Source organism: Micropterus dolomieu, linkage group LG01 (genome assembly GCF_021292245.1).
Source record: "Micropterus dolomieu isolate WLL.071019.BEF.003 ecotype Adirondacks linkage group LG01, ASM2129224v1, whole genome shotgun sequence".
NCBI lineage: Eukaryota > Metazoa > Chordata > Actinopteri > Centrarchiformes > Centrarchidae > Micropterus > Micropterus dolomieu.
In genome coordinates, this window is record NC_060150.1 from 25,538,025 (window position 1) to 25,564,679 (window position 26,655).

Below are 26,655 nucleotides of genomic sequence, written 5' to 3' on the forward strand. Positions count from 1 at the left end.
ACAGTAGGTATGTGTGTGTGTGTGTGTGTGTGTGTGTGTGTGTGTATATGTGTGTGTGTGTGTGTGTGTGTGTGTGTGTGTATGTGTGCGTATGTGTGTGTGTGTGTATGTGTGTGTGTATGTGTGTGTGTGTGTGTATGTGTGTGTGTGTGTGTGTGTGTGTGTGTGTGTGAGGGGAGCAGAGCAGGTGACACTATTCGAGCTGACGAAGTTATGTTACAGAACGCTGAAATAAAACCGTGGTGTTTTGTCGGGAGATGCAGTGACGGAAACCAGCGGTGAGAAAACTATAAATCGCTATGACGTTAGAAGGCGCAACACAGTGGATATTTTACAAGCACCGATCAGCAGTTTTTTATATCATAATTTATATTTGGGCATGGGGAATGTCAAGTCAGCTCGAGTCAAAGGGCTCAAGTCCAAGTGAAGTCACCAGTCATTGCTGTTCAAGTCAAAGTCGAGTCGCAAGTCTTCTTTGATTTTGTCAAGTCCAGTCTAAAGTCATCATTTTTGTGACTCTAGTCTGACTCGAGTCCAAGTCATGTGACTCGAGTCCACACCTCTGTTGTGTTCATATTTATTAGGTTTTCCAGGGGGGTGTTGATACCATGCTCATCTGTACATCTTTTGCACTTTTACACAGGGATTTCTCCCTGAAGCTGGCAGCAGTAACTGTGTCAGTGGAAAGACATATGATTGTCACTTTGTCAAGATCAGCTTTGGGTTGTCACACATTTCTCCACTTTATCAGTCTTGACTTTATTCAGTCAAACTGAAAATGGTCCATTCCAATAAAATGCAATCCTCACACCTCTATTTGTTTTTAAATTAGCTTCACTCACACTGTGCAGTAGGATAGGCTTCTGTGTCTGCTAATGCAAAGCATGTTAGTGTGCTATGTTAGCAATAAGCAAAGACAAAAAACAGCTTAAGCTGGATGTTGAGCTGAGCCTTAAAAAGTGAAGCTTAGTCTGATGAAAGTTGTGCCTACAGAAGCATGAGGAAGCATTTTTCTGAATTAACAAGATAATTAGTTGAGAATTACTGGTTCATTTTAGTGTAGTATAATATTAACATGCATTAATGGGATGAGACTGCATATGAGTGAGAGGAGGAGAGAGGAGCTCAGTGCATCATGGGAAGTCACTGGCACTCTAGGTCTATAGCAGCATAACTAAGGGATGGTTCAGGACTTGCCTGAGCCAGACCTAACTGTAAGCTTTATCAAAGAGGAAAGTCTTAAGCCTACTCTAAATATGTGGTGATGGTGTCTGCCTCTTGAACCCAAATTTAGCTGAGTCACTGCTTGTTAGCCATTGTAGACAATTCAGTTCTATGTATATAGTGCCAATTTATCACACTTTTCATATAGAGCAGATCTAGACCGTACTCTTTGTAATATTATTCACAGACCCAGAACAGTTCCCACCATGCATTACAGAGGTTCCCATGTTGTATGCTGGGACTGTCAATAAACTATTCTATGTTAAGTCTTCATCAGTCTCCGAAACTTCATTACACCTGAACCTGGCTCACAATAATTCTTCAACACATATTATATAACTTCTACCCCAGAAGCAGACTCAAAACTGAGCCTTTGGTGTAGCTGCCTCTAACCTGTGGACGAAGCTGCCAGTCCATATCAGAACCGATCCCAACTCTCAAACGCTTTAAATCACTGTTAAAAACGCATCACTTTTCTTTGGCATTTCCTTCAAGTTAAGACAGTTATTATCCTTGGCGATTTTAGTATCATTAATGCTGTACTTTTACTTTGTAATTGTTTTATTGTTGTATATTTAACCTGTGCAGCACCTTGGTCAACCTTTGTAGTGTTAAGTGTGCTATATAAATAAAATTGATACTGATACTGATGTTGATACCCCCACCTCTTTTATTCCATATTGGGAGTCTTATTATTATCATGAACACATGCTGACTGAACACTTGTGTTAATCTGTGCACGTAGATTGCCAAATTGAGCTCTTGTTACAATTAATTGTAGGGAACAGAGAGTAATTGTACAATTCAATAGAAAATGAATATCCTACCTGCCTTGTTGAATTGCTCACATGCATGTCATGTAGTAGAGTCATGTAGGCCTATTGTTGTGTAGCAATATGGAAATTCAAGTTGGCATGTGTTACTGGTGATCATCACTGCCATCTCTTCTTCACAGGGTAAACCGTACTACTTTGACCGCGTGTTCCAGTCCAATACTACTCAGGAGCAGTTCTATAACGCTGTAGCTCAGAAGATTGTCAGAGGTAAGATGTACAATACACTACAGATGTAGTCTGACACACTAAAACCCTGGAAATACAAACCTAAACCTAACTAAATGGGTTATTTCTTTGTTTTTATGTGTACAGATGTTCTGGAGGGCTACAATGGGACAATATTTGCCTATGGACAGACATCCTCTGGAAAAACACACACAATGGAGGTAAAATGAAGTATCAGCTGTTGTTTCTTTCACTGGAAAAAAATACAAAAATTATGATGAAAAGCCAGAAATTCCACTCTGTCTTGTTTATGCTTTTTTATATAATTGTTTCTCCTAAAGGGGAACCTCCATGACCCAGACATGATGGGAGTCATTCCCAGAATAGTCCAGGACATCTTCAACTACATTTATTCCATGGATGAGAACCTGGAGTTTCATATCAAAGTATGTCAACCCCTCACTCAGCTGCTCAGATACTTTTAAACAACAGCAGGTACATGTCATAATATTGGTTACGTCTTACTGGAAGCTTTTGCTTTGCAGGTTTCATATTTTGAAATCTATTTGGACAAAATCAGGGACTTGCTGGATGGTATGTTTGTCTCTTGTGGCTTCTAATCATTATCATTTAGACCCTGACGCAAACAATATGATTCATTCAGACATATTGTTTACTTTCCTCCTCCTCCACAGTAACAAAGACCAACCTTTCGGTACATGAGGACAAAAACAGGGTGCCCTTTGTCAAGGTGAGACCCAGGGGGATTTATTGTAGTGTTGAAATGTAATTTGAGATAAAACATTGATTGTTTCTGGTTAATCAATTGTGATGCATAAGCCATGAATGATAAGATAAAAGAAAATGATCAAAACATAACCTAACATAACACATAACCTGCTCAATACTCTAACATTCACTGTCTTTGATGGAATAGGATTACTTTTACTTACTTTCACTTACTTATATTGTTCTCAATTATACTTTTTATATAAATGGATGGAGGAATGAGACATGGAACAAAAAAACCAAAGAGACTAAAAAACTCATAACTTTCCCTGTGAAAGCATCAGCCTGATGCAGTATGTCATGGTCTCCTCAGTTAATAATAGTCTTTCTGTAAAGCCGGCCTCCTGCGGGGCTGTTGAACAGCTTTTCCTTGTGTTGCATGTGTCCCCAGGGGTGTACCGAGCGTTTTGTGTGCAGTCCTAAAGAGGTCATGGACACCATAGATGAAGGCAAAAACAACAGACACGTGGCTGTCACAAGTGAGTTCATACAGTGAGCGCCTTCAGTGCTGCTGCCTCTCATGGGTTCAGCCTCTCTGAGTCTCCTGACTGCAGCGAGACTCTCATGAGCCAAGACACTGTCTGTATACTGCACTCAGAACCAAAACAGAAAGAAAAGTGACATGAAATTAGGCATTGTTTATAACACACTGATGTCAATACATTTTTCGAATCCTGGAAACTCATCTGAATTTAATTAGTCTTGAGTGCATCTTCGGATTGTCTTTCATTTCACATGACTATTTTTTACATCTAATGGTTTCTACAATGAAAAGTTTGTCATTCTCTAGCCACTAAACATCAGTTGACAGTGTCATCTTACAATTAGTGCTGGGCAACGATTAAAATTTTAGATTAATCGCGATTAATTGCAAGAAAATCATGCGATTAATCGCATTGTTACGTGTAAAATTGAATAATTAAATAATAATAAAATTCTAAACTAGTGTATTGTGCAATTTGTATTTAAATGTACTGCTATATACACAAAAGTGTAATAACGTGGTTTGCAAACACTTTAAACAAATATGGTGCTTTTTACCAGCAGTATTCCCTTTACACAGTAGCAATAAAATATTTCTTGTAAATCTCAACTTAAACATTAATGTAATCAAATCAAATATTAAACCAAAGCTATTTGGCGGGGGTCGGTGCGTGTGTTCACTCGCACAGACTTCACTCGGTTAAAAACTTGAAATGACGTTACAAGTCGCGGTGGGTATTTTACAAGCACAGACCAGGTAACCTTAAAGCAACATGGAACACAGGGTGCAGATGTTGGTTTCGGCTGTTTGAGTTGTTTGATAGGCTGCGTCATTAACAAGCAAGCGGCTCACCTGCTGCCGTGATAACGGATCGCGGGTGGAAAATATGGGGAAAAATGGAAGCGTAGTCGAAGTCTCCCTCCACTGCTTGTTTGGGTGGGTGATTTGCAGGCAAAGCCAGTGAGGAAGGGACTTTCAAACTAATAATCACAAAATAAAAACGTTAATGTGTGATAAAATAATTGTCGACGTTAATTTATTAATACGTTAACGTGCCCAGCCCTACATACAATGCAATATTAATGTATTTTTCTTGGGGCCAGCATTTATCAAAGTGCAATAAAATACATTTATTTTTAGTTATCTTAATCTATATTTCAATTCAATTCAGCTTTATTGGCATGAATGTAAAATAACAATATTGCCAAAGCTCAAAATATATTACAAAAGAACATTTAATTTCCTACAGTTAATTAAATAAAGTAAATAAAACTGTAAAATTGTGTGTGTGTGTGTGTGTGTGTGTGTGTGTGTGTGTGTGTGTGTGTGTGTGTGTGTGTTAAAAAATAAAAATAAAATATTAAAAATTAAAATAAAATAAATAAATATAACCGTAAATCTGTGTGAGTTTGTGTATATTAATAGACAAAAACAACAATTAACAAAAATCAGTATCAAATGTGAAATTAAAAACAAAAACAAATAAGAACAAATACTAAAATAACAAACAATGAAAATAAAAATAATTATTATATATAATTATTTTATTTATTTATTAGTCTAGTCTGAGTTTGTTTTTTGTCCTCGTGTTCAAAAAGCAAACTCAAGCTCGTGGCATGAGGAGATATATTTTGCTGCAATGATTTGGCATTCTGGCATTTCTCCTTATTTCTATATTGGCCATCGTCATTCATTTTCATGACCCCACACAAATAAACACTCCATTGAGGCACTAGACAAAGTCTTTGCTCTATCAATCTTCAGCTTGAGTCCAGGTCTTGATTTTTATTGGCCCCTCTCAACATAAATATGAGAAGAAACCAGTAACTCAAAAGGAGATTTTCTCAAGTAGGCTAAGACCAATAGTTATGTTAGCTTTAGTTAGTAAAGTTGTGTATAGAATTAGCCTACATATGGCACATGAAGCCTATAGGAGTACGCCACAGGTTTAGTATTTAGTATAAAGTTTTTAAACCTGTGAGAGACAAATTTTAAAAAGCATGGTCAAAATTGGGGCAGCAGCAGTCCAAATATCCTGACTTTTGCTCCCCAGTATCGGCCGAGATAGAATTTGGATAGCATCTTTTATTAGATCCTCCCTGCCTGCCAAGTGTTCAATTTGTCCCCCTAAAATTTTGACAACTCTGCCTCTGATTGGCTAGTACTCATTGTCTCCTTTGGATAGGTTTGGTAAGGTTATCAGAAGCAGAGTAGGGGGCAGGACTTTACGCAAACCTGGTGTCCATCAAGTGAAAGTTATCAAAAATCTGGTGGGAAACCTCCAGTTTGTGACACAGGCTTTGTGTTTGTAGTCTCCACGCCCGTACAGAGAAACTCTGATGACTATGACACTGTCAATAACTTCTCCAAAGACACAGAAGACAGGATTCAACCGTTTTAACAGGCTGAGTACCATGACCAGTTAACTGATCTTTAAGTGTAAAATGTGTCCCCTTAAGGCCATGTGTAGCTTGTTATTATGGTATGGTCACTGCATATGCTCATATGCTGCATGTGACATTGGAAACTCATCAATTCATCCACTTCTGTCTACAAACATTCTACTCACTTTCTAGCTCATTCTTGAATTATATTAAAAACAGGTTAAAACACACAGTGTTTCCACATGACCACAATGCTAATTGTGTTTCTGTGTGTGTGTACATTTGCATCTCAGACATGAATGAGCATAGTTCCAGGAGTCACAGCATCTTCCTCATCAACATCAAGCAGGAAAACACTCAGACGGAACAGAAACTTACCGGCAAACTCTACCTCGTCGATCTGGCTGGGAGTGAGAAAGTATGTTACCATCCCTCACTTGTCCACCACCTCTCTTTGTCTCCATCCCTCTTCCTCTGTATCATGAAACTATCAGTTTCATGCATTAGCATTTTTTCAGTGTTCAAAAACCATCTGCTCTTAGACCTGAACCAGGAAAATGGAGTAGTTTTAAGTTGCTTTTAAACTTAGTTACCTTCATAGATGACTTTCTAGATATGGACAGCCCTTTACTCTCATTTCAGTTGCTCCTCCATGTCCACAGTTTTCTTGCCTGTGTTGACTGGAATGCTGCTGCTGCTGCTGCTTCCTTTCAGCAGGGGGCACTACAGTAATCGGTGACAAGCTAAAGATAGCTCAAAGCTGCAGTAAATCTGTAAAAATGCTTCGTCAACTTTCTTCTAATAATCTACTCTTGTATCCTCTTGTTGTTCAATGATCATTTCACCGCCCCATCATCTTTGTTAATGTACATTTTGACTGTGTGGAGAATCATGGCCAGATTGTGAACAGTTATAAAGCTTGCTTAACAGAGTAATGCTGTAAAATAATAACATTGCTTCTAACGATACAGTCCAGACTCATTATAAGATCTCCCGTGTGTGTGTGTGTGCGTGTGTGTGTGTGTGTGTGTGCTTCAAAGGTGGGTAAAACTGGAGCAGAGGGCACAGTGCTGGATGAAGCCAAGATGATCAACAAGTCCCTGTCTTCACTGGGAAATGTGATTTCAGCTCTGGCAGAAGGCTCGGTAAGACAGTCAGCACTCTCTGGGGGCTGTTTGGTTTTCAGAGGGATCGGTCCTGTGCTCCCATTATAACTGCCATTAAATCGCATGGTTACAGTTTTTCTCAATCAATTTGGCACATTTACTGAAACAAACTTGCAATTGTCAAAAAGTCACACCAAGTGGTACATTCAGCACACTACTCTCTGTCACCTGCAAAAGTTGATCACTCATTCAAAACAATTAATTCATGTTTCAGATTTAAAGAAACAAAAGGTTCCTTTATCATTGCTTAGACCAAGACGGTCAAAATGCAAAGACATCTTGTCAAATGACAGTGACAGTTGTAAATAAAACATTTATTTCACGACACTGTGGGCCAGCCCAAATTAGGCTGCACTCTCTGACCAGCCTCTGTCATACTAAGGTCATGGCTCATTACATGGTCTATAATTGTTGCCTGTGTCTCATTTAAGATTTCTCTGCGTCTTTGCCTTTCTCTGGCTCTTCCTCGTTCTCTGTGGCCCCCTCTGCCTCTTTCTCTCACCCTCACCATACCACCCCATTGCTCTAAATTGTGAGGAGCTGAATTGTTCCCCATTCAGCCTGAATCCATCCATCTGACAACTTTTACAACAATTACCACATCACTGTTATGTATCTGATATCTGTGTAACAGGTTATTGGGATTTGTGGCCACTTTATTTAGCATGTAGGGATTTACACAATGAACATGTGTGTATAATTGCATTTGAGAGAAATATGATTTAATAGCAAACAAATGCAAAGTATTTTGATCCGCAAGGCTTACTCAGTGCATTTTGTGCAAGTTTACTGTCATTCAACGACTGAGAAAAATTGTAATAATAGAAATGATGCCATACTCCAACAAACAAATATCTAAAATTAAATATGGAAATAGTCAAGGCTCTTTATAAATGATCTTAGTAGAAACTCCATGTGTGCCCTGTGGATTTTAATTTGTGTCCTCTGTCAGAGCTATGTACCATACAGAGACAGTAAGATGACCAGGATTCTGCAGGACTCCCTAGGAGGGAACTGTCGAACCACCATGGTCATCTGCTGCTCACCATCCGCCTTCAATGACGCTGAGACCAGGACCACACTGCTGTTTGGGCAGAGGTACACAATCCCACACACACACACACACAAACATACAGATGATCAGATCTGTTTACCATACTGCATGGAAATCATGGGAATGATTTTTATGTGAAGTAACATGAAGCCAGGGACCGTTGTGGTGCTAAAAACACGAGTCGATGGCCCGTCATAAATAAATGGAACTGATAGTGAAGGCAAAGGATTTTATAATAATGTTGACACTGAAATTCTAGTCAGAATCACTTAAAAAGTTCTATATCTGCGCTGATAACAATCCAGACTCTCGATGCATCGCTTCTCTTTTGAATCCAACGACTCATTTGTGGTTGTGCACAGCCAGTTGTCATCTCTTAAATGATTCCATAACACATTGTAAAAGGACATATGCAATCTATAATGCATATCAGATATTACGTTTTCATTGTAATGGTAACGGTTCTTCACAGTATGAGACAAGAAGTGTAGTACTTCTGCGAAATTTAACATTTTCACAACAGTAACACTTTACTGAAATTACTGGCCACACAAACAAAAAGACCCTAAATACTTGCCCTTTACTGCAGATGTTTCCACGGTGTGTCACAGGGCCTGTTCGCATGGGTAAATCCCAGGGATTGGACATAATGTCTTTACAAAGAAGGATGAACTACTGTGCTTTTTAAAGACTCACCCGCCTGGTTCCAGTCTTATTTTGTTACTCTAAGCTGTCAAACCACCTGCAGTATCAGAGAAAACACACGGTTGTCTGCAGGAGGGGTTGCGTGTTTAATCCCTGACACCCCTCAATGACCTACATTAGCCTCTTAATGATAAAAAGCACAATCTTAAGGAAATACAAATGCGGTCAGATAGTTCTGCAGTTGAACCCATCTATAAGTGGCTGGGCGGGTGAAATTCAAAACAGATTGCTGCCATTTTCTCACCTTCCTGTCTCAACAGGGCAAAGACCATCAAGAACACGGTGAGTCTGAATGTGGAACTGACAGCAGAACAGTGGAAGAGCAAGTGGGAGAAAGAGAAGGAGAAGAACAAGACGCTGAAAAACACTGTCACCTGGCTGGAGACTGAGCTAAACCGCTGGAGGAACGGTGACGAATACACTGTCCAACAACATGTCACATTTTATATGCTGCATATGCTAAATTATGACTTGGTGTGAGTCATTTAAACAGAGGCAGATGACCTTGAAGGGACTATATGCCTATGCGGAAATGTGTGTGTACACACTGAGATTTGGGATTATATTTAATCAAAATCATTTTGGATTGTTTGACCTCCTTGTTCATAGCATATATTTAATATTTATCAGCTCTTCTCCCTACTTTAGCTTATTTCCCTAGTTTATTTTCAAAGAACCGATAAGAACTTTCCAACAGAGGCAGCGAAGTATGATGATCATTACTTTCATTTATAATGAGTTGGATGAGATAAAAATAGTTTTTAAAAAAGCTCAAAAATGTGAACGGTCATGTCTGCCATACACTAATCTAGAAACATGACAGATCTAGTTGTCAGACGTCCTCATGGAGGAGATACATCACAGACACGCACAGAGACTAGAACTGATGCTCTTTCCTTGTTGTCCCCTGCAGGAGAGAGTGTGCCAGCAGAGGAACAGTTTGATAAAGAAAAGGCCAAAGCAGAGGTCCTGGCCCTGGACAGTGCACTCAACAACGACAAGACAGCACCCATACCTGCCCTCAGCACCCTCCCTGGGGTCAAACTCACAGATGCAGAGAAAGAAAAATATGAGGCAGAAATGGCCAAGCTCTACAAAGAGCTGGATGACAAGGTGAGGAAAGATACACTCTCTTAACAATCTTACATTTGTTGAGTGTTCACATCTTTTACAACTTCTAGGAAAGTCTGGTCTTTTTTTCTGCATGCTTATGCTGTACACACACCAAGCATGTTTGTATGGACACACTGGAGCGTTTAAGCCTGGAGTGTGGTTTGATCATGTCAGAAAAATGTCATTGCACTCAGGGGGTGCAACTAATCACACTAATTCACACAGCTAATGATACACGAGGCAACTTTTTGAGCAATGTTGCTGGGCAATCTTGCTAGGGGCAAGTCCGACTATGTTTTGAACAGATAGCGGCGTTGCGGGGCGGAGTGGTGGGGGAAGGGGATTACGGTAGTAATCTTTATTCATTACCACTGATGACAACGTTGCCCTGCATGATTACTCTAAAAGTTCATCAGCTTCAGACCACCTGAAGTGATCTGAATTGAACAGCAATGTCAAGTACAATAATGTATTACTGTAATACATAAACACAACAGAGGTCCCAGTATATTAAGTGTGTGTGTGTGTGTGTGTGTGTGTGTGTGTGTGTGTGTGTGTGTGTGTGTGTGTGTGCATGTGTGTGTGTGTGTGTGTGTCTGTAAAATGTAGTGCAAAATAAATGATTCTCAGTGGTATGATAATGGCATTAATGGCTGATTTATACTATTTATAAACTACCTACACAATCATTTAGATATATTTGCTAATTTTCTTAAATTATCATTAATATTTCAAAAATAAGATGAATCATTATAGAATCAGAATCCGCTTTGTTGCTAATTAGATTTATATTTACAAGGAATTTGCTTTGGTATTTTGGTGCGTAAAAGTATAAGAGAAAGATAAAGCACTGGCACCTCGCAGCAAGAGGGTCTTGGGTTCGAACCTTTCAGGGCTTTCTGTGGAGTTTACATGTTCTCCCCATGTCCGTGTGGGTTCTCTCCAGTCTGTCCAAAGATATGCAGGCTAGGTTCAATGGTGGCTCTAAATTGCCTTTAGGTGTGAGTGTGAGTAGTTGTTTGTATATTTGTTGGCCCTGCGATGGACTTGTGACCTGTCCAGGGTGCCTTATAAATTCTTACTTAAAGCATTTCATTGCCAACAAAGAACTTGTCTTCTGTGTCAGGCACTACCAATAAAATCTTTTGCAGCAATTGACCTTCCTGAAACACAACTATAATCTTTTATACCATATTGGTCTGAATATACAGGGGCTGTGGTTGAATTGTAATTTTTGCTTAGGAAGGTTCCTAACTGAGTGAAGTGACCGTGAAGTATTGAAGCGGCAGCCACGATAGCAGCTGGTCTAATTCTAGTCAGAGGGAGTCAAACAAAAAAACAAGCACATTGAATTTCTAGATAACAATGTCATCATCATAATAAAATATGGTACACATACCAGGAAACTTACTTATATTTGTCATTTCAACATTTCAATCCTGTTTGTTTTGTTGGAGACCATTAAACCTACCTGTTTCAACAGCTAATGGGTGTGTTCCTGAACATAACTGTGCACACAGAGATATGTTAGTGGTGGTGAATATCATGAATATTACACTGTAACCTGTGTTGAAAAATAAATGAACTATAAAAAAATTAAGGCACGTCCATGCAAAATGTCTATTCCAAAGCCAGATCATCTCACATTTATATCTGATGAATAGTAATATTTGTAATCGGAAATCTAAATATTGCTAATATTGCTAGCATTAACAAAATTTGTCTCTGTACCATTCTTGCTCTCATACAATGGCTTGGTCTGGTTTATATGTAGAAATTTATTTGCCAGCAGATGGTGTGATTTAGTGCTGTTCAGTATTGCGTGTGGTTGTAGTGAAAGACAATTAGGGATGTTTTATATTTCTCTTTTACTCTCTCCTCTCCACCTTCCTTCACTTTATCCAGGATGAGGAGATCAACCAGCAGTCTCAGTTGGTGGAGAAATTGAATCAGCAGTTGTTGGACCAGGAGGAGGTAACAGACCTTCGCCCTTCCTCTTCCATCCCCTCTTCCTTCCCAACTCTCCCACCGCCTCAGCCTTTCAGACACTCCTGTTAACACAAATCCAGTCTGGCAACAGACCATTAGTAGATTGTCATTTTGCTGTACAGAAATGTATTTTGCTGATACAGCTATGGATTTCAGACTTTACTCTCTTTTCACCCCCTTTCCTTCCAAGTATCATTGTCTTATATTCACTTCTTATCCTCACCTGTAGCTCTTAGCCTCCTCCAGCCGTGATCACGACACCCTGCAGACTGAACTAAACCGGCTGCTGGCAGAGAACGAAGCCTCCAAGGAGGAGGTGAAGGAGGTGCTGCAAGCCCTGGAGGAGCTGGCTGTCAACTATGACCAGAAGAGTCAGGAAGTTGAGGACAAATCAAAAGAGTTTGAGGCTCTCAGCGAGGAGCTGAACGAGAAATCGGTACTTTTTATTTTTATCTGAAATTATTCATTTATCTGCTGTGGCTCAGGGGGTAGAGCGGCCCTCCACTTATCAGAAGATTGGTGGTTCATTCCCTGGCTCCCCCAGTCTGCATGTTGAAGCGTCCTTCGGCAAGACACTGAACTCTAAGTTTCTCCCAACCAGTGTGTGAATGAATGAGTTCAGTTCTCTTTCCAGTGAGCAGTTGGCACCATAGCCTCTACTCATCAGTGTGTGTAGTTTAAAGCTTTGAGTGGTCAGAAAGATTAGAAAAGTGCTATACAGACCATTAAGAATTATGACACCTGCCACAGTGTGTATTTATCTATCTTCTCATCCCCCACCAGAGCTCCTTGGCCTCCATTGACTCTGAACTCCAGAAGCTGAAGGAGATGACCAACCATCAGAAGAAGAGGGTCACTGAGATGACGTCATCATTACTCAAAGACCTGGCTGAGATAGGCGTTGCCTTGGGAAGCAACGACATTAAGGTTTCCAGTCCTATTGATGAACTGTTTCAAATTCAGAAATATACTAGGAAAAAGAGAATAAATTGACATTTTTGCAGAGCAAGAACAGTCTGTTGAAACAAAAATGACATGCTGATTTCAGAGCTACTTGTTCACCACAGTAGCTAAGACAACTTGCTTCCAGGTTATAGTCTTTGTTTGTCTTGTGTTCCTGTAATATAAAACTGTATTGTATTTGGTCTGCTCATTTACAATCTATTCATCATCACCAAGTATCCAGGTAATGCTCACATTGGGGATGGATTTGTGTAAAGGCTGTAGCAAACGATTATTTATCTTGTAATTTAATCTTTCATTTAGTACTTTCAATTGGTTTATAGAATGTCAGAAATAGTGAAAATGCACCGTTACATCTCCATTAATTTTCACAAAAAATAACAACAAACAAAAGCAGCAAACCCTCACAATTAAGAAACTGAAACCAGTTTATGTTTTGCATTTTTTGCCAAAAATTGTAAAATAGTATAATTTTATGTTTAAAATATAATATATACCTCAAGTTCTAGTGAGTACACTCTATAACTTGTTATATTGTGACAATAAACCTACCTACCTACACTGATACTTGTTAACAGTTTCATTTTGCACAGGTTTTAGTTTCTTGTGTATCCCTAGCTGTAGGGTTCAAATCATGCTCATTAAACTCCATGCCACACCAGAAAGGGCAGGTCAAGTCTCTCTTGTGGAAACATACAATACTGCTAGTGTGTAAATGGCAAAAGCCTTACTATACTGAAGTTTTGAGTGGGAAGGAATGAATTAGTCCATCAACAATTTTAATAATGTTCTAAATGAATAACAATGTAATTTGTCATTCATTCATTAATAAAGCAAAAATTACAAAAGATTTGTTCCAAAATATGAGGATTTGCTGCTTCGCTTTCTTTAATATCATTGTAATTTAAATATATTTGGGTTTTTTACCTGTTGGCCAGACAAAATATATAATTTGAAGACATCATCTAGGACATTTTCACTATTTTCTTACAGTTTACGGACCAATCTATTACATAAAAATGAATCTGTTCCTTTTTTCTGTTGATACAGTTTGGTTTCTGTAAATGTAGGTTTCAGTTTCCTGTGAATCATTGGTAGAAATATGCAAAGGACACATTCATTCACAAAGAAAATGTTAGTTACTGTTAGTTATAGTTATACAGATCAAATGACATGAATCACATCTTCTAAGCCCTAATTACTGTTTTCTGACCTCTCAGCAACAAGAGAGCAGTGGTCTCATAGATGAGGAGTTCACTGTGGCTCGTCTCTACATCAGTAAGATGAAGTCAGAAGTGAAGACGATGGTGAAGCGCAGCAAACAGCTGGAGAGCACCCACGCTGACAGCACCCAAAAGATGGAGGAGATGGAGATAGAGCTGACTGCCTGCCAGCTCCGTATCTCCCAGGTAACCGCTGCTTATCACTACTGCCTCTGCATCATAGATGCTGTCACCATAGTGACAAATATGGCAGTTAATTAAAATGGCAGATTATGGTAATCAATAAAACAGCAGTTTAACATGCTGATGGGTTTTTGCATGTCTCACCCCAAACCACTGTTTGTTCTAGGTGTAAAAAGAACTCTCATTGAATTTGTGGGCTTTAATCACACACAACAGTTTATAATCATTTTCACATATTTTTGTTGGTGTTCAGCATGAAGCTAAAATCAAGTCCCTGACAGACTCCCTCCAGAATGTGGAGCAGAAGAAAAGACAGCTGGAAGAAAATGTGGACTGTCTCAATGAGGAAATAGTCAGGATCAAAGCCCAAGGTGAGAACAACTGATTATGCAGTCATATAACAAATTCAGCATTAATTTGTGATCACAATTTTAAATTAAAATACAGCCGCGAGCGCCAATGATCGAGATCCAAGCAAGTCGTGAAAAATCGCAACATTTGACATTTTCAGAGGAGAAGAACAGATGCAGCTGACTTGAGAGATTAAAGTGATGAGATAATTTGGACTTATAAGATAATTGGGGAAATGCAAACTTGATTTTTACAGCTTCACCTTGAGATCAGTGTCAATATATGTACCTGACTACTGGGTGAAATGTTCGGTCCACCTGCTTTGTGTTTCCAAGATTTAAAGTTTAAGCTGCACAAACACTTTTAAGCAGAGAAAAATAAGAAGAAAGTGTCACGGGATCCAAACAAAATAGAGCACTTAGACTCACTATGATCTGAACAACCCCATTATGAGCTAGCCTGACTAGGTCACATGGGGATTTGAACCCTAGAACTTCAGATCTCCTGAGTAGGTGACTTAATGACTGAGCTACTGGTGAGAGGCTGTTGCCACACATCTTCTCACAAGTTGAGGTAGTGACATCCCATGTGCCAGACCCAGATAGTTTAAACTTAAAACGCTTGCAACAGTCAAGATATTGGTGAGAACATTCTGAAAAAAATCACACATCATTCTGCTGGTTTTGGGTGTGCTGTCTATTATTTTGGTGGCATTTGATCCAAAACTGAGAAAAAAAGAAAATGTTGTGCATACTGTACAAGTTTTATCAAGATTCTGAAGATCACTGCAGACTCACCGTTTGACCGATCTAAAAATCCTTTGCGACACTTGATATCGGCCATCTAGAGAATGTCTTTGTTGATTTTGGTAGCATTTGAAGAAAGACTTGTGGAGATATAGATGTTAATTGATTTAGCATATTCTGAAAAATATAGAGTGACTGACTTCTGAATTGACCATAGGTTGTAGTGAGGCAAACGTTAGTCACAAATCAGTGGATGTGCTGAAAACATTTCAGCTCTCTAGGACGTACGGGTGATGTTCTTAGATTTTTTGAAGTTTGGAATGAGCCACGCCCACTTTGAGCAATCATTACCAAATTTTATACCTCAACTGAGTAGTGACCCTAGATTGTACAAACCGAATTTTGTACGAATCCATGCAGCGAATTACTTTTTGCGAGTGTAGAGCCCCCTAGTGGAAGAATATCCCAGGACTGCTCAGTGAAGCTCAGACCCAGCATTTGAACAGATGAGCCAAGTGTGGTGACAATAGCTTAAGCCAATTTTGATTTGAGGGCATTTATGTAAAATTGTGCGTAAATACACAAAAGTAAAAAATTATGGGAAAAAAACCAGATTGGAATTATTTTGATAACTTTTGATCAGTGACGTCTGTAGATGTTCCTGCCAAAGTCTCAGGTAAAATTGTCGAAACCGTCTGGGACCAGTTCGCAAAAATAGGTTTTAGAGAAAAGTGATAAAAAGTTGTATAATTTCACATTTTTAGAACAGAAGAGCATTGAAGCAAAGATGCAGATGAATTGAGAGATTAAAATGATGAAAGAAGTTTGACTCTAAACCATCGGCGTCGCCAGGTCATTTTTCCGGGGCTTTAGCCCCGAATGTTTTGACCGTAGCCCCGAATGTAACTCAACAACAGCAACAAAAATATTTTCCATGTTAATATGCAATAATCTTCATGATGCAGCCTTTCTCGCAAGTCTTCAAAGAGCGGCGGCTACTCGCAATAATACTGCTACATTTTGTTTACCGTTACTCAGCTCGCCTGCGTTTCGAATGAGCACGAGAGAGCGAGCATTGCTCACAGCTTCAGGGCTTATCTGCGACCTCTGAATTGTCCCTAGAAAAATTGTAATCAATACATTTAAATGTTGTCGGTCAGTGTCAGGTCAGTGTGTAGCTACACAAACGGTTAACAGACGCCGCAAAGTAGTGAGAGAATATCATGACACACCTGACCGCGACACAGACACCTGTCCTCTGTGTCCTGCTGTCTCTCTCCTCTGTTTGACTGTCTCTCTGCTCCAGGATGCTTCATTCCCCCTAAAGCGGATGTGATCTGCACATTTTCAGAAGTGCTGAAGGGAACATTTGTGTGAAATCGTTATGATATTTCTGTCTGATCACAAGTGTTTTCAGTTTCGGTTTTCTTCCTCTGATGAAGGGCAGTGCGCTCCTCTCATGGAGTCCGAATTGTCACCTGCCACGTAAATTTTGTCCATCCCTTTATAAAATAAAGACATTTCCACCATAAGTTGGTACAGAAAATGTTCACCCTGTTGAATATTTGGTCAATAAATAATTCTTTATTAAATTCACATTAATTAAGATAATTTATCATTGAGGTGAAAAGGGGCCATATGCACATTTGAAAAGACTTTAGGCTACTTCAGGAGTGCCTGTATGTATGTAAACTCAGCTGGGATTAAATTAAATGAGAAAAGTTGATCTACAGGAGAAACATATCTGACAGCAATACAGAATGCCTGACCGCCTTACTGCATTATATTACACTTTATTCTTCTTATTTTGAGACATTTCCTCAATAAATTGGTGCAAAGAAATTCCCAATTTTATGCTATCAGTTTGAATTATTATCAGTAGTAATTATAAAATTCATAATAAATTTAGGCTACATATATAATTTACTGTTGCTTTATAGACATACTTTGGGTAGGCGGCAGTGGGGGGTGGGGGGTTAAAACATGAAAGATTTCTGTGCTGGGCTAAGCCCCCAATGTTTCAAAAGCCTGGAAACGCCCCTGCTCTAAACAAAGCCGTTTTGGAGATAATTGCAAAAACACAAAGTTGATTATTATAGCGCCACCATGAGGTCTATGAGGGCCATTTATTTTGCTTGACAATAGTGGGTGGAATTTGCAACCTACAAGCCAATTTTGGTGAGTTTCTGTCCAGCAGAACAAACACAAAGAAGAAAGAAAGAAGAAGAACAGAACAAACCAATAGGGCTCCAGCAGCTTCACTGCTCTCATCCCTAATTAAACACAAAAAAGGGAGATCTGACATATATGTTGGATACTACACACATTTATGCACATTATTCACATACATATACACACACACACACACACACACACACACACACACACACACACACATGTATTTACAGTATATACACATAATATATGTATGTATGGTGACTTACCTTCTGATACAAAGATATTTTCCATTTCTGTGAGTCACTTTCTCCATAAGTTGTGCTTCTTTCATCATACTTTTCCATTTGGAGGTTTGTTTTTTTTTCCACTCTTTTAAGTTGGTTCAGTGCTGTGATTCTCAGGATACTTTTCATCTTACCTAAGACCAGTTGGAGGTTTTCTCAGTATGATACATATATGCTGCTTTTAAATACAGAGTTAAAAAAAAACCTCTTCTATAAACTTAAAAACATCTAACCAAAATATATTTCATAGTTTGCATGAATAAAATATATATAAAATAATTAATTAATTATTTTCCTCCAGCACTGAGTGCTTGATCTTTGTTTATATCTAGAATATATTTTGGGGGTCAAGAAATATTCAGTTCATTTCAAAGGGGCTTTAACAGACTTTTACATTGCCAATACAAGTGTGAAATAAAAACATACCCCATGTCAGATTGTATACACATTGCCTATTGTATTTTTGAATTTTCCTTTTGTTATTGTTCATGACATATTTCAAAGGGGATCAATATTCTACGTGAATTTGATTTGTTTACTTTTTAAATAACCTATTTGCAAGTATCTATATAACTGATTATTTGGTGTGTTATTACGTTACAAAATAATAAAACAAAAGAATCCATCTTATGTTCAGTGAACATTTGCCAGAATTTAACCAGTCCCTTTTTAGCCCGTATATTAAATACAGATCTATTGCATTTGGTTTAAATTCTGGAATTTCCTTCAAATAAATCATTTCATGTTCATTGATGTCCATTACCTTGCAAATTCTACTCCATATCTTAACTGTACTGGTGACACAATAGTTATTTATCATAAATGCATTTTCTTTCTTCTTGATTTTTATTAAACCTAATGATTGTACTAATTCCATGTATGTTCCTTTCAGTTTCGGATCTGCTGTGTCACTAATCCAAATCATTAAATGCTTAATCTGAGCATCATAGAAATTGCTACTCAAATCTGGCAATGCCAACTCTCCATAATTTTCACTCTTTATCTTTTTTTCTTCTTTTTGTCTTCCCCTATGGATTTTCTATTTTGGTTGGTTATCCCATTCCCTAAAATACTTGGTGGGTTTTGGAACAAAAACAAACATCTGGGAAACATTTTCTTTATGTATATATGACAGGCCAGTGTTGTTCTTTTCTTTTTCCTATTGCTTCCTACCAAAGAAATGCTTACATATTTCTATGGAATTAAAAATTTCAGGAATTCAAAACAATTACAAATAGTTGTCAGAATGATAAATATCACACTGATAACAATTTATAATGTTATCACACTATAGATCTGTTGAAATGATCATATCAGTATAATTCATCTGACATTTTGTGGATATTTTGAATGGAAATACAGTCGCTGATGAGGTAAATCCAGGTTGCTCCTTTTTATATTGGCAATAATGATTCAACATAGACTAACTTCAGCACAATAACAGTTGTTGAGATTGAAGTGTATAGGAAATACACAGTTGTCTTGGGTTTGAAGATGAGAAAGTGATGTTTTTGTGGAATACCACAAAAAGAGGATAAATCACAGAAAAACTGTAGAGCTGTTGCCCCAAAACACAGAGGAGCCTAGTTCCACAAACACTGAACTGCATATTGACATTTTTATTATTTTTATTTTTATTCACCTTTAGTTAAATTTTGATGTTTTTTATCCACACATTGCTCTCATCCATAAAAAGAGATGTATTAATTTAAAAGCTTGTTTACTGTAAATGGACATTACTGTTTGATAGGGACTCAATATCAGTGGTGGATGAAATTTTGAGATCTTTTAAGTAAAAGTTTTAATACTAAAAATACTCTGTTACAAGTAGAAGTACTACATTGAAAATGTTACTTAAATAAATGTATGCAAGTATAATCAGGAAAATGTACTTAAAGTATTAAAATTAAAAGTACTCAAAGCAGAAAGAAAAAGCAGCAACTCCTCACATTTGTGAAGCTGGAATCATGAAATTTTTTTACATAAAAACTTACTTACAATACAAACAAAACAGTTGCCAATTAAATTTCTGTCAACTAGCTGTACTTGTATAAACTATTGAGTAATTTAATTTATAACTAAACATGATATTTTTTAAACTCTTCATATGTTTTGAGTGTAAAAATCTTGCTTTGTAAAGTAACTAGCAACTGAAGCTGTCAGATAAATGTAGTGAAGTAAAAAGTACAATATCTCGGTCTGAAATGTAGTGGAGTAGAAGTAGAAAGTGGCATGAAAATATAATACTCAAGTAATGTACAAATACCTCTAATTTGTACTTAAGTGCAGTACTTGAGTAAAGTAATTAGTTACTGTTCACCACTGCTCAAAAAATAAACATTATGTAGTTATTATGTTTTAAAAAATGGTCAACTAAAAGCATTAAAGGTTGCAGCAGTTGTAGCAGTATACACAGAATACTAGTTTATCAATGTCACTTTTGTAATATTTCTGTATCCTTTTAGAGAAAGTCAACACCATGGAGAAGGAGGATGAGATCCAGTCTGCAAATGAAGTCAAGGTACTGTACAACTAAGCTGTCCCTTACATGTGGTGGTCTCCAACTACAAGTTTTGACAATAGCTGTATGCTTGTGTGTCTTCAGGAAGCTGTGGAAAAGCAGATCCAGTCTCACAGAGAGGCCCATCAGAAACAGATCAGCAGCCTGAGAGATGAGCTGGACAACAAGGAGAAACTCATCACAGAGCTGCAGGAGTACGACACAACAGCATTATCAAACACTTGTCTTTCTAAATGTGACTAATAGTTCTGTACTGATACTGATACTGTTACTGACATCCGTGTAGTCTGAACCAGAAGATCATGCTGGAGCAGGAGAGGCTAAGGGTGGAGCATGAGAAGCTCAAGGCTGCGGACCAGGAGAAGAGCCGCCAGCTGCAAGAGCTGACGTAATTCCTCTACATATAGTCTAGTACCGCCAGTTTCCTATTATACTATTTGCATTATTTAACATCCATTTTTATGTTCTGCAGGGTGCTGCAGGACAAGCGAGAGCAGGCCAGACAAGACCTGAAGGGACTGGAAGAGACGGTGGTGAGTTACTGGCATGTCCATTTAAATCTTTATTTTACTTAAAGGGTGTCTATGAAGGTTCTCAGTTATCCAGGTCATAGTTGTCCAAGGAAGGCACTGAAGTAGTCTCTTGGATGAGGGACGAAACGTCTTTGAGTATCTTCAACTAAGTCCAGTAGCCCTTGATTTTAACCTTCCTTGGATAACTAATGGGTGAGTTTGCACAAATTACAGAAAACAATTTTGATAATTTTGATTTTAAATGGGTACAACAGAGGTGACAAGAATCTAATTTAATACAATTAGAACTGTAACATCTGGATCCAGAAATGTCAATCAATCAATTTTCAACCCCGAAAAAAATGTATGAACCATTTGCAGTGTGTCACAAAACTGGTGCAGCATCAACATTATGCACACGGTCCACTTTAAGCCTATGTGCATGTGTGCATATACATTGCCTTGGGACATCCTTTCTGAACCTTTCCCTTAATTTGTTATGTCCCAACATGAGAGAGGCGCTATAGTACTATAACACAACAGTTAAAATCAATATTACTGACTGAGCATCGCCTTTTGCATCAGACATCCCAATAAGATGCAGCAGTTTAAGAAAATTACCCCTATTGGATGAGTCCTCATCCTCACTGTGGCTATGCTGAGATCCCCTGACGAGCAGTGTAGCATTCCACCTCAGCTTTCATGTACTTTCGGTTCTCCAGAACCAACTCTCAGTTTTCCTGGTCCTGCTTGTTAAGGTGTGTTCACAGTAAAAGCGAAGTTAATATTCGCCTCGCTTTACCCGTGCGAGTTTGACCGCTGGACATTTTTAGTGTTCACACACAACGCGATAAGTGAATAAACACAACCCGCGAAAACTACAGCTGTGATTTAATTGCAATAAATGGATCAAACTGATGCCGAAATAACAACAATATGATGCTGATTTGTTAAACATATGAACTCATGCTTTGTCAGGTCTGTCAGCAAGCAGGACAACAACTTTTAAAATGTTTGTTTTCTGAATGGAGTTCAGATCGAGCTGGGCTATGCTATGCTAACCTGTTCACAGTAAAGTACAACGATAGCTATAATAAAGTTACAGACATATTTTCTGAACTCACCAGGTAGTTCAACTTCCTCACTTTCTTTTCTCCCAGCAATGTCTAGTTTTGTCAGTTTTTTATATAAATATGAGCTCTGGGCGCCAAACAGACGCTAACAACAACAGTGGAATCGGATGTGCACGGAAGCTAGCTGCCAAGAAGCGTGAGTGAAGATAAATCAAGTTTTAATCCCAAAAACTAAAGTAAAAAGCTAATTTAATAAAAGTAGTTAACTCCGAGCTCCTCCTGCGGGTAAACAGCGTAGTTGTCAGAGCAGAATCCAGACCGACTACAGGTATTTATTTGTCCAAAAGCTGCAGCGCTGCTCCCCGTACACTTCCCCATTCTTTAGCAGCTCTCCGTCGACCAGCGGATTGTCATTACACCGCTCACCAGGTCCTCTACAAACAACACTCTGAAGCCGCTGGTGACGTTTGAACAATCTCACCACTGATTGGCTTTCACAACATCGCGTCAAGCAAATTTCTCGCTCAAGTTGAAAAATTTTAACTTGCGCAAAGCAGCGAATGTTGCGACAAACGCCACTTTCGCGCCGCCCAGTGCGAATTCACAGGAATTTGCCTCTCTGCATTGACTTTGTATGTAATCATGCCGCCAAAACGCTGGATTTGCTTTCAGTGTGAACACACCTTTAGGTATTTTTGAGTCGCTAGTCGGTTATTGTTTTAACTCACTCCATGATTCCAACGCAAATTTGTGCTCCACACTTTCATGATGGCTTTTCAAATATGCTGTTACTTTCCGCCAGTTAAGGAACTTAAGGAAAATGCTAGCTCCAGATGAAACCTATGCCCTCCTTTTAAAAAATTTTGACAAGCAAAGCAAATCGCTGCATCTTTACACACACTATATTTATGCAGACAGTGAAAACCAGTCTTAAATTATCCTTACAAACCGACTTGCCGATCCCGAGATCCCGAGAAAAAATTATGCCGTTATCACAGGAAAACAACATTCATTATCTCATTAATTGTTTGAGTTGGTGCGTAGCCTTCCTTCAGTGTAGTGTCTATCTCTCCATCCGATATGTCCAAGCATCCAACACCATCTTAATCTATCTTTCTGATTTACTCTTTGTTTCACATGCGCATCCCGTGGCTGATCCACGATCAGTGGTATGGTCGGGGACACTACAAGGGGCGCGGTCTATTTGCATATTTTCTAAACATTTAGCTTAATGTTTATCATTGAGATTTATATTTAACATTTAACATTTAGATTTAACATTTAACATTTAAATTTACATTTAACATTCAGATTTAGATTTAACATTTAACATTTAGATTTACATTTAATATTTAGATTTATTAGAGAGATACTGTATACACATTATATGTACTATGGATTTGGGTCACCAACATTGAATGTCAAATCACTTCATCACTGACAGCTGTGTCAATATGTCTATTTCTGGTAGAAAATCAGTGTCCTTAGTGTTGCCTGAAAATCTCCCAAGGACACTTCCCAACATTAATTCCAGAGGTACAGTACATCAATCAAAAGAATAGTGCACACCTTTAAAGAAATGTATAGAAGCAGACCCCTTTTATAGATATTAACTTATATCAGGGAATTGAATGAGCAATTCCAATTCAATACCAATTTCAGCACAACCGTTATGAGTCATTGTAGAATAAATACAAAAATACAGTATAGAGAAAGTGCAAACTATCCACAAATGGAGTAGACAGGTCAGTATTTCATTTACATAGACCAGAGTCATGACATTTAATGTGAAAATTGAAAAAGCACCACTCTCTCTAAAGTACCACATGTATGTGATTGGATAACTTTTTCTACACCAATATGCTGGAACTTGGTAACTGAATTATTGCTTTATCTAAAATGACGAGCAATATGAGAGAGGATTTAATTTCATGCCATCTGATGGCTAAATTATGTTCTGAGATCCTTCTTCATTTTATTAGTAATGCTGTAATAGTGTAGTGAAATTCTTTTGACTACACTTTCAAAGCTCCTTGGTGAAGCCTTTAATATCCACAGACTGTTCTTTTCTCTGAGTTGGGTTTCCTTGCCTCCATACAGGCCCGAGAGCTGCAGACACTCCACAACCTCAGGAGGCTTTTTGTCCAAGACTTAGCCACTAGAGTCAAAAAGGTATGTCTTGACAGTGTGTACATGTCCTCCTGTTGTCTGGAAGATGATTGGTCATGGTACATTATCGGTGTAATTATAATCCTGTGATCAGGTTTTGTGTGTGATTTCAATCTCTAATCTAGTGTAATGTCACAGGAGCCCTTGTTGTCCAAACCACGACGTTTACCTGCAATGAGACAATCAGATCCATATTTCACTCATGCACCGGCTGCACTCCATTTAATTTGCGCGATGATGAAATGTTAATGAATCCAGGTAACACATCAGAAAGTGTTAAATAGTGATAAATAGGCCATTTGATTCTTCAATGGTCGTAGCTCCAAATTAGGGACCCAGGCCCTCAGTGTGGCACTCCAGCCCCCAGACTGAGGCTTGCTGAGATAAACAAAGGCAAAGCAGGCATAAATGGGATGCTTTGCTTATAGACATTGTGTTGGAAGAACTGAAAGCAACAAATCAGATAAACTGATAAATGAATGCAGAGGTATAACATGGATTGGAATTGGTTTACAGATAAAGCTGTGTGTTGTGCTTGTGCAGAATGCTCAGATGGACTCAGATGATACAGAAGGCAGCGCTGCTCAGAAACAGAAGATCTGCTTCCTGGAGAATAACCTTGAGCAACTCACTAAAGTGCACAAGCAGGTACAAATATGACCAAACGCACAATTACCACAGCACTTCCTCCCTAAATTAATCAGAGAAGTGACTTTCACAACATTCTGTCTCCTATCCCTCTCTATCCCTCACTCTTTGTGCGATCTTTTGCCCCTTCTGTAGCTGCTACGGGACAACGCTGACCTTCGCGGGGAGATTCCTAAACTGGAGAAGCGCCTGCGGGCCACCGCTGAGCGGGTCAAACCCCTGGAGGCTGCTCTGAAGGAGGCCAAAGAGAATGCAGCTCGCGAGCGAAAGCGCTACGAGCAGGAGGTGGAGCGCATTAAGGACACCATCAAGCCCAAAAACATGGGCAGGAGACCCTCGGCACAGATAGGTAGGACACAGATACACATACTATATGGAACTATATCTTGTACACGACTAAAAATAGAGTCATAGCCAAAGATTATTTTGAGCCGACAGACAAGCATCAAATCTTAAATCAAAGAAATAGTTTGGCATTTGGGGAAATACCATAAACAGCTAATCTGACTGTCTAAATTTCAAGTATGCACCTACCAACACCTTTAAGCTCACTAAATGTACAAGTACTATGTCTTGTTTAATCCGTACACAGACGGAAACGTTAAAAGGAAATTTGTGCTTTTACAGTGAGGTATGTGTTGTGACTATAACTCCCACAAAAACCACATATCATGTTTATTGTCATTTCTGCTTGTGTACAAATTAAACAAATGAGATATAACATATAAATTGGCAAGCTTTAGTGTTAGGTGGTAGGTGTATTTTTTTTTTATAATTTGGATGGGGCCAGGCTAATTACTAACCCCTGTTCGCAATCTTTACGCTATAGGCTAACTGCACCCTGGCCCTAGCTCCAAACTTAACACACAAATCTGAGACTCCCTGTCAGTCAGAACTGAAGAAGCCTATTGGATAAGAGGTGAAACGTCTTCAAGTATCTTCAACCAAGTTTAGTTACTCTTGATTCAACCCTCCTTGGATAAAGAAATAAGAACTATATGTATAACTCTGAATAACATGGGGTGTCTTAACTTGCTCTCTGTATGTGACCCATGGTATCTCTCTGTGTCTAACTCAGCCAAGCCCATCAGACCAGGCCAGCTGCCGGGAGCCTCTCCCATTAACCCCAGCGTCAACAGGTCCAACCTCATCCAGAACAACGTCAGGTATGAAAAACATACTTCAGAGTCTGTATTATGTTCAGTGACTGCTTGATCGTAGCCAAGTGTGTCAAGTGTACTTAATGATTTACTTATGATTGGCTGAAGAAGACATTCTGAGATTTTGTATTTGCATTATGTATTCATTATCCAGGTAAGAAATCCGAAAGATAACATGTAAATGCAAGGGGAGATTCAGTTTGGTTCCTTTTCTCTTGTTTTTCCCTACAGCTGCTGAGAATGGAAGCACAGTCACCCAAAAAAGAAGCCAAAGCCCCAGACCCAAAGGAATTTTAATTCCAAAATAACAAACTTTTACCTGGAACCACTGCCACAAAAACCACCACAAAAAAACAAAACACATTACTGCCTTGCAAAATCAACACATAATAATGTTTTAACAGCAACTTACAAATATATTAGCCAAAACTGTGCCAACATGAATGTACGTATCACAACTTGACGGACCCCTGAACACTAGAAGGCACTACTGTCATGCTTATCTACTGGTATTGCTAAGAATGGCTAGAATCGTTCATCTTGGTTTTCCAAATTAAATCTGTTGTTGTCAGTAGTCACTAGTCTGTTGCAGGCCACATTATGGCCTTTGTTATGGCTCTAAAATAAAAAACATGTAATAGTACTTATTTAAGTACAATGTCTGGATTAATATTTTCTTTTATCTTATTGTTGTTGCATGCTCTCATAATGTATGATTTATTTTTAAAGAGGTGG

The 26,655-nt window shown here is 38.6% G+C and overlaps 1 protein-coding gene across 2 annotated transcripts in view; it reads left to right on the top strand.

Moving 5' to 3' along the window:
* LOC123970437 (kinesin-1 heavy chain-like) overlaps positions 1–26,572 on the top strand; it is a 27,726-nt gene extending 1,154 nt beyond the window's left edge. The window contains exons 2-27 of one of the 2 annotated variants that reach the window (XR_006824980.1): positions 2,180–2,267; positions 2,373–2,446; positions 2,567–2,671; positions 2,771–2,819; positions 2,921–2,976; positions 3,406–3,493; positions 6,176–6,300; positions 6,923–7,027; positions 8,001–8,146; positions 9,068–9,216; positions 9,721–9,920; positions 11,826–11,894; positions 12,139–12,345; positions 12,693–12,836; positions 14,093–14,281; positions 14,532–14,649; positions 20,303–20,358; positions 20,443–20,552; positions 20,645–20,746; positions 20,831–20,891; positions 24,044–24,115; positions 24,656–24,760; positions 24,896–25,109; positions 25,590–25,679; positions 25,839–25,926; positions 26,152–26,572. Coding sequence is in view for 1 of the 2 variants with exons in the window: in XM_046048485.1 (XP_045904441.1) it covers positions 2,180–2,267; positions 2,373–2,446; positions 2,567–2,671; positions 2,771–2,819; positions 2,921–2,976; positions 3,406–3,493; positions 6,176–6,300; positions 6,923–7,027; positions 8,001–8,146; positions 9,068–9,216; positions 9,721–9,920; positions 11,826–11,894; positions 12,139–12,345; positions 12,693–12,836; positions 14,093–14,281; positions 14,532–14,649; positions 20,303–20,358; positions 20,443–20,552; positions 20,645–20,746; positions 20,831–20,891; positions 24,044–24,115; positions 24,656–24,760; positions 24,896–25,109; positions 25,839–25,926; positions 26,152–26,158 (2,727 nt within the window). In the remaining variant the exon portion in view is untranslated. The remainder of the gene's footprint in view (positions 1–2,179; positions 2,268–2,372; positions 2,447–2,566; positions 2,672–2,770; positions 2,820–2,920; positions 2,977–3,405; positions 3,494–6,175; positions 6,301–6,922; positions 7,028–8,000; positions 8,147–9,067; positions 9,217–9,720; positions 9,921–11,825; positions 11,895–12,138; positions 12,346–12,692; positions 12,837–14,092; positions 14,282–14,531; positions 14,650–20,302; positions 20,359–20,442; positions 20,553–20,644; positions 20,747–20,830; positions 20,892–24,043; positions 24,116–24,655; positions 24,761–24,895; positions 25,110–25,589; positions 25,680–25,838; positions 25,927–26,151) is intronic. The other variant, XM_046048485.1, reaches the window with a different exon arrangement.
* The last annotated feature ends 83 nt before the right edge of the window (positions 26,573–26,655 follow it).